This window comes from Arachis ipaensis, chromosome B01, assembly GCF_000816755.2.
Source record: "Arachis ipaensis cultivar K30076 chromosome B01, Araip1.1, whole genome shotgun sequence".
Lineage (NCBI taxonomy): Eukaryota > Viridiplantae > Streptophyta > Magnoliopsida > Fabales > Fabaceae > Arachis > Arachis ipaensis.
In genome coordinates, this window is record NC_029785.2 from 119371196 (window position 1) to 119379187 (window position 7992).

Sequence of the window (7992 nt, forward strand, 5' to 3'; positions counted from 1 at the left end):
ACCTTAATTAATTAACATACAAAATTATGTGACCGGTTCAGCGAGACAGCTGCTGTAAAAACTGCACTCACCACATAGATTGTCCTTTTTATGGGATACTTGTCCATCCAACATTCTTCTAACATAAATCTACATATATAGATGTCTTTTCTTCATCTACACGGAAGATTTTGCCTTTGTTTTTTTGTACAAGTTAATTAACATAAATTCTAAACGTATTCTATGCTATCATATCCATTGTCATTTCTAGTTGAATTTTACAAAAGTTGCAAGCTTGTTAGGTTTTTATTTTCTCTTCTGTTTTGGGTCAAAGAGCGAAAACAAGAAAGATAAATTCTCTATACCTTTTTATCCCTAATTTTTTTTTGGTTCTCCACAGTATTTTTCAATCCGACAGGTTAATAATTAATCTATTATAAATTTGAGCTTTATTTAAAAGTTTGTTACTGACCAATAGATTGCTACATATATAAGGCGAAATTTAAACCTCCGATAACTTGTTTAAGCGGACGGGTAAACTAATTACTTGCCCAATCCAACTTGATTTTTTTATCCTCAATTAGTCTAAATGGGCTATTGCTTAATCGAGTTTTAGATATTAGGCCATTGGGCCCACTGTCAGTCCACCAATGACAGTAAAACATAATTGGGCTGAGCCCAATCCAACAAGCCCCGTTTCTGGTGCAGGTTTCTTCTCCATCAACATCATCTTCTTCGTCTCACACCCAGGACTGAACTGAGCAGCCTCCAAAACCCTAAGAAAAATGCCGCCATTACAGTCTCTGCAACTTCGGAGGCTCTTCCTTCGATCCTTCCGCTCTTCTTCACTATCATTCCTTTCATCTTCTTCACTCAAATCCCTTCCTCATTTCCTTCCACAACAACCCTCTTCCAATCCAAACCCACCCGGAAACCCCTTCGATCGACCCTCATTCTTCGAAGCCAGAAACTTCTCCTCAAATACGACCCAAACACAACCCGAATACCCGGATCCGATAGCTCAATCCCTCTCGTCGGAGCTCACCAAAGACCCGGACTCGGACGCTCTGTCCTTCTCGCAGCGCCTCCAGCTCAGCTTCTCTCACATCACGCCAACCGGAAATCTCGTCCTCCAAATCCTAAACATCTCCCCCGAAGCCTCACGCGCCACAGTGCTAGGGTTCCATCGATGGCTCATCTCAAACCCTAAATTCGACCACACCGACGAAACTGTCTCCTACTTCGTCGACTTTCTCGGCCGCAAGAAGGATTTTAAGGCCACGCACGACGTTCTCTCCGCCGCCGTCGAAGGCGGCACCCTTTTGGGGCCTAAAACCCTAACTTCCGCGATCGATCGGCTCGTTCGCCTCACGCGCCACAGTGCTAGGGTTCCATCGATGGCTCATCTCAAACCCTAAATTCGACCACACGGACGAAACCGTCTCCTACTTAGTTGACTTTCTCGGCCGCAGGAAGGATTTCAAGGCAACGCACTACTTTCTCTCTGCTGCCCTCGAAGGCAGCACCCTTTTGGGGTCTAAAACCCTAACTTCCGTGCAGGCAGGGCCACCCATGCGATCCAATTCTTCGACCGGATGGAAAAGGACTACGGATTAAATCGCGACCGCGAATCCCTAAACTTCGTGGTTTCGAAGCTGTGCCAAAATGGTTTCGCGAGCTACGCAGAGAAGATGGTGAAGAATCTGGCTAAGGAGTTCTTCCCCGACGAAAGCACCTGTGATATGCTGATTCGAGGTTGGTGCGTGAAGGGGAAGCTCGATGAAGCTGAGAGGCTCGCCGGAGAGATGTACAGAGGAGGGTTCGAGCTTGGCGTGGATGCCTTCAACGCAATGCTGGACTGCGTATGCAAGCTGTGCCGCGAGAAAGATCCCTTTCGCTTTCACTCGGAAGCAGAGAGGATTCTGGTGGAGATGGAGTCCCGTGGTGTTCCAAGGAATGTGGAAACATTCAATGTGTTGATCAGTAGCCTTTGTAAGATGAGGAAAACAGAGGAGGCTGTTCAATTGTTCAATAACATGGGGTCGTACTGGTGTTCCCCGAACGAGAGGACGTTTCTTGTGCTGATCCGGAGTCTGTACCAGGCTGCAAGGTTGCAAGAGGGTGATGAGATGATTGATAGGATGAAATCTTCGGGGTTTGGTGCTGCGCTCGATAAGAAGGCATACTACGGGTTCTTGAAGATTTTGTGTGGGATTGAAAGGGTTGATCATGCTTTGAGTGTGTTTGGGATGATGAAGGCTGATGGGTGTGAACCAGGGGTTAAGACTTATGACTTGTTGATGGGGAAATTGGGTTCCATGAACCGTGTCGATAAGGCGAATACTCTGTTCAACGAGGCCAAGAAAAGGGGTGTGGCTGTGGTGGCTAAGGAGTATGTTGTTGATCCATGGTATGCGAAGAAGGCGAAAGCATTGAAGGACCTGAGGAATAAGAAGAAGAATAAGGAGAAGAAGAGGGAGACTTTGCCTGAGAAGATGGCTAGGAAGAGGAGAAAGCTGAAACAGATAAGGTTGAGTTTTGTGAAGAAGCCTAAACGAAGGATGGGTAGAGCTTAAAACATCTCTTTGCTTTTTGGTCCTTTTGTATTCTTAGTGCAACATTTTGGGTTCTCCAAATATTTTGGAATAGATTTTCCCAATTGTAACCATTGTTTTTCATTGTCTCATGGTTAGTTTTTATACTTTGTTAACATGTTATGAAAATAAAATCTTGTTTCTGAATTGGTTGCTTTCTTGAAAATTTTGCTTTTGTTTGTGCCTTGTTTTGATGGAAGTGCCTCATGCCAGCACTTCCTACTGAGCATGTTCTTCAATTTAGGACCAAGTGGGTGCTAGACTACTAGTGCCCTGTTCTAGATTCAGGCTTTACTCTTAATATTGCTATAGATTCAAGTTCCTTTTGCAATTTTTCGTATTTAAACTTTAGACCAGTAACCACAATGATGATTAATCATTGTTAAATTTATACGGGAACCAAACTTGTGTTTTCTTTATCCACATAATTGTTCTTTTTGTGCTGGGTATATCATTATTTTTGCTTGCCAGGGAGAGAAAGTCAGTAATTAAAGTAGTAATTCATATATATGATATGACTTAATTCTGCAGCAAAGTTAGTTTCAACTCTCAACTCTCAAGTGGTCGATACTTTCAATGAATGCAGAAATAATAATGTAAATTTGTGATTGATACAAGTGGTGTCACAAGTCCATATATCAGGATCACTTGTTAATTAAGGACTGACTTTATCCATATTTAAAATATAAAACTTGGTCCTCCTCAGCTCGTAATCTTAAGCTTCAAGTTTTAAATCTATAATGAAAAAGATTAACTTTTGCAATATTTTTCTTCTCAAGAAGTTAATTACGCTATACGCGGTGATAATAATGTGGTGTACAAGAAAAAATTGGGGATTCAGACGATTCACTCATTGAGAGAAAGGCGCTGCTTTTTCAGTTTTTTAAAATTATGGGCAAGATACCAATTTTGACCCTGAGATATTATATTTATTTAATTTAAATATAAAAAAATCCCTCATAGTCATATAAAAGTTGCTTAATATATAAAATTAACAGAAATGTTGTGTGTTAGTATTTAGTAGCGTTACGACTTACGACAAAACGTGGGTTACAACAAAGAACAAACATGCTCTTAGAAGTGACTAAGATATGGGTGACATTCGAACTTATCTATCGTGTTGATTGAGGTACACGCGCACTTTACTGTCTCTTCCTCCATATCACATGATCCTTCTCTGTCTCATTATGTTTTATTCGTCCAATGTTATCTCCCAATCAGAAGACAGGAAAAAAAAATGCTAACAACAAACTTACAAAAAGTTTGAAACATATGCACAAGCAAATTAATGTTCTAAAATAATGAGTTAATTTCACCATCTAAAATGACCTTTCCATGGGAAAGTTTTCTGACCTTTTTTTTTCCTTCAAAAAAAGTGAGAAAATCTGATAATATGACTGATAAGGGTATTATTGATATTTGACATCTGAAAAGGATTAATTTTTTTAATGTTAAATGATATTTGGTGTAATATGTGATTATAATACAGTTGTGTATTTTTCTGTAATATTGAAGTAGAAATTGCTCTCTGCTATTTGTAGACAATAGCAAAACAACAAAAAAAATATCAAAAAAGAAGAAAATGGAGGGGTGATTAGAAGTATGGTGATAGCAATTAGGGAGATAACAAAATTTGAGACTTATTGCCACTGAGGCTCATTTTTTTTAAATCTCTCTCATAAATTATTCCCACCATACATCAAATCTCTCCTACTATACTTCTAGTCCTTCCCTCCATTTTTTTCTGTTTTGCTTTTTTTTTTTTGTCTTCTTGCTATTGCCTACAAATAGCAGGCAGCTATTACTGTTAGCTTCCAATATCATAATAAAATCCACAACTATATCATAATCACAGCCAATATTTTAAAAAAGAAATCGTCTGAAAAGCCTGTTTTTTATATAAATATTAGAACTTAGAAGAGTGCAATAATGGAATGCAGTGCGTTCCATCACCTTTGTTGAACTCCAACATCAAAAAGCTCAAAGTACAGATTTTTTTAAGCTTCTTCAGATCTTGAGAGCAAGAAAAGAAAAGTGTTTGAACCGAGAAATGAAGCCTCTTTGGTTACCTACCAGTACCAGTGGATCTGTTGTAGCAACCTTACTCCTGTTACTGTTCTCTTGCACCACATTCACTTCCACAGGTACTGCTTTCAATCCTCTTACTGCACCTTTGAAATGCTGGTGTTCTCACACTTCAGTGTTACTGTTTTTACTTCCATTTTCCACCTTTTCACAAACCCAATGCACTTTTTAAATATGTTCACTAGTTGAGCTTACCACCTTTTGAATGAAGAGGGAAAAACGAAGGGATTAAGGGCATGGATGGACACAAATTTTAGTAAAATTATTTGCTTCAATCATGCTGTGACTATAAGTCTGTTGTGTTAGGAATTAATGTAGTAAGAGTGAAGCGGAAGCGAAAATGTAAAGAAGAAAATGGCACAAGTGGGTTGTTTGTCACTTTAATATCTTATTAGAGATTTTGGTTTTGGTGAAGTTATCACCTATTTTGTGTTTACTTATTTGTTTGTTGTCTTTGTCCGTCGACATAGGCGTTAAGCCTATTAGTTTGGTATCTCATTAGAGATTTTGGTTTAAGTGGAGTTATCACCTATTTTGTATTTTCTTCATATTTCATAGTAACATATTTGTTTGTTGCCTTTGTCCGTGGACGTGGGCATCAAGCCGAACCATATAAACTCTTTTGTGTCATTTTGTTCATTATGTTTCAGCTTCCACATTGCTCTTACTACCTTAATTCCTAACATATTGTTGCTTGTTTAATGTGTAGAAGCTTATGATGCACTTGATCCAACTGCCAATATAACAATCAAATGGGATGTCATAACCTGGACTGGAGATGGCTATATTGTAAGTCATCACTTGTTTCTTAATCAGAAATCGCTACAGTTCTATCTGGCATGATGAATCTACAATTTTGCACATGCCATGTTTGATGAAAGACCTAAAAGGTGATTCTGATTGGTTAAAAACTAATGTTAATACAGGCTGTTGTTACAATGTACAACTTTCAACAATATCGCCATATCCAGGCGCCGGGATGGACCTTAGGGTGGACATGGGCAAAAAGGGAAGTAATTTGGAACATGCTTGGAGGCCAAACCACAGAACAAGGGGATTGTTCAAGGTTCAAAGGGAGCATCCCACATTGCTGCAAGAAAGATCCAACTGTAGTGGATTTACTGCCAGGAGCACCTTACAATCAGCAGGTAGCAAATTGCTGCAAAGGCGGCGTCTTGAATGCGTGGGCTCAGGACCCTGAAACTGCAGTTGCTTCGTTCCAACTCATTGTCGGTTCGGCTGGAACAACTAACAAAACTGTTAGAGTGCCGAAAAATTTCACCTTGAGAGTGCCGGGCCCAGGTTATACTTGTGGCCCTGCAAAGATTGTGAGACCAACAAAATTTAGCACCAATGACAAGAGGAGAACCACTCAAGCCATGAGTAAGTTACTTAAAAAAATATGCATTGACATTGACTTGGGAATTCTGCATAGGGCCATATACTCCTTTTATTCCAAATTATCTGTCACTGCAGTCTTTTGGATACAATTTGTGTCTACATTGGTTGATCCAAGAGTGTATCAGAAAATGACAGTGATAGATAAAAGAGAACGAAAGGAGTACATGTTTTGTTCTAAACTAAGTTGACAAAACCAACACCTAGATATAAGACTTGTACATGTTAGATTATACTTAGTTATGTGTCTTAGAAAATTGAAGAAAGTTTTCTATTTTGACAATTTGTGCAATCATTCTAGTTCTATCTTTTCCATACCGCTTTTGTCAATGTGATACAACTTGCAGCAATTGCTTTCTCTTTTTCTTTCTAGCATTGTTTTATGAATATCAGATCGGTTTATTCTATTTAGCTTAACCTACTTGTTGTGTTGCAGTGACTTGGAATGTTACCTGCACATATTCTCAATTCCTGGCTCAAAAGACTCCAACTTGCTGTGTTTCTCTCTCATCATTCTATAATAATACAATAGTAAATTGCCCAACTTGTACCTGTGGCTGTCAAAACAAAACAGAACCTGGAAGCTGTGTAGAGTAAGTTTTTACTTACCTTTATTGGTTTAAAAGAAATGAAAATCCTTAGACTTTCTTCTTCTGATGTATCCTTTACAATTTGTTTTCGCAGTCCAAAGTCTCCGCATTTAGCTTCAGTCGTTTCACCACCAAGCAGAGCTTTGAATCCACCTCTAGTTCAGTGTACAAGCCATATGTGTCCGATTCGAGTGCACTGGCACGTCAAGCTCCAATACAAAGAGTACTGGAGGATCAAGATCACAGTCACAAATTTCAATTACAGAATGAACTATTCACAATGGAACCTTGTTGTTCAGCATCCCAATTTTGACAATGTGACACAGGTTTTCAGCTTTAACTACAAGCCACTGACACCTTATGAGGGCTTAAGTAAGTTTTTCTATCTTACATGATCATAGTCCTAATCTCCTAGATGGTTTCTCGAACTTGTATCGGGTTCTTTCTTGGTACTTGTCCTGTACTTGTTAGGGTATATTCAGACGATGTTCGAATGTCAAACTAAATAAATATAAAATCAATACGAGATATACTTAGATATTATATTACTATATAATATCCTAAAGATATTCTAACAATAATAAAGAATCCTTACCTAAATACCAATACTTCCTAGAAAACATAAATTCTTGTGGCTAAACTATTTAAGTTACTTCTGAACGAAACAAACTAATACTTCTAACTTGTCCTGTAATTGTATTTGTACTTAGTATTGATACCATATGTGTACCTATGCAACATAGTTCCTACATGATCTTATGAAGAAAATGTATATATATACCAATTATTATATGATAATTATTTTGGGATATGTATGGGTTTTGCAGATGATACAGGTATGCTGTGGGGTGTGAAGTTCTACAATGATTTGTTGGTTTCAGCTGGAGCAGTTGGGAATGTGCAATCAGAACTGTTATTTAGGAAAGACAAATCAAGCTTCACATTTGATAAAGGATGGGCATTCCCAAGAAGGATCTATTTCAATGGAGACAACTGTGTCATGCCACCTCCAGATGCATATCCTTGGCTACCAAATGCAAGTTCAACACTAGTTCTCTCTTTGCTAAGTTCTCTCACTCGGATTCTGGCTTCTTTTCTAGTCTTATCATTTACATGTTAATGGTGATGGGATATGACTTAAGACTCAAACAAGAAACAAAAATATTTTTGATTTTTATGATTTTCTAAATTTTTTTTTCTTTTTTTTTTTTTTTGGTTTACCCAAACGGTATCCCCCAACCCAACAGGTTAAGGACTAATCCGTCGCGGATCTGAGCTCTATTTAAGAGTCTGTCGCTGGCCAATGAGTTACTGCATGCACAAGACAGAGTTCACCTATGTTTGCT

General features: G+C 38.5%; 2 protein-coding genes across 3 annotated transcripts; both read left to right on the forward strand.

The window, feature by feature from the left end:
- On the forward strand, nt 615–2732 carry LOC107634973 (pentatricopeptide repeat-containing protein PNM1, mitochondrial). Its single transcript, XM_016338317.2, has 2 exons — nt 615–1346; nt 1536–2732. The coding sequence occupies exons 1-2, from the start codon at nt 765–767 to the stop codon at nt 2553–2555; spliced, it is 1602 nt and encodes a 533-aa protein (XP_016193803.1). The 5' UTR covers nt 615–764; the 3' UTR covers nt 2556–2732.
- On the forward strand, nt 4378–7778 carry LOC107619378 (protein COBRA-like). Of its 2 annotated transcripts, none has more exons than XM_016321663.2 (6): nt 4378–4717; nt 5371–5447; nt 5585–6041; nt 6493–6649; nt 6741–7018; nt 7474–7778. In XM_016321663.2, exons 1-6 carry the CDS (start codon nt 4624–4626, stop codon nt 7764–7766), a joined length of 1356 nt encoding a protein of 451 aa, XP_016177149.1. In that variant the 5' UTR covers nt 4378–4623; the 3' UTR covers nt 7767–7778. The 2 variants fall into 2 exon arrangements, with proteins under 2 accessions (XP_016177149.1, XP_016177141.1); XM_016321655.2 differs by having other exon boundaries at nt 4380–4717; nt 5368–5447.

Bases quoted from the DNA above. Each gene is read 5' to 3' on its own strand.
- LOC107619378 (XM_016321655.2), top strand. From the start codon at position 4,624: ATGAAGCCTCTTTGGTTACCTACCAGTACCAGTGGATCTGTTGTAGCA. The intron at 6,042-6,492 runs GTAAGTTACTTA...GTTGTGTTGCAG, and splicing joins GAGAACCACTCAAGCCATGA to TGACTTGGAATGTTACCTGC. The intron at 7,019-7,473 runs GTAAGTTTTTCT...TGGGTTTTGCAG, and splicing joins GACACCTTATGAGGGCTTAA to ATGATACAGGTATGCTGTGG.
- LOC107634973 (XM_016338317.2), top strand. From the start codon at position 765: ATGCCGCCATTACAGTCTCTGCAACTTCGGAGGCTCTTCCTTCGATCC. The intron at 1,347-1,535 runs CTCACGCGCCAC...CCTAACTTCCGT, and splicing joins CGATCGATCGGCTCGTTCGC to GCAGGCAGGGCCACCCATGC.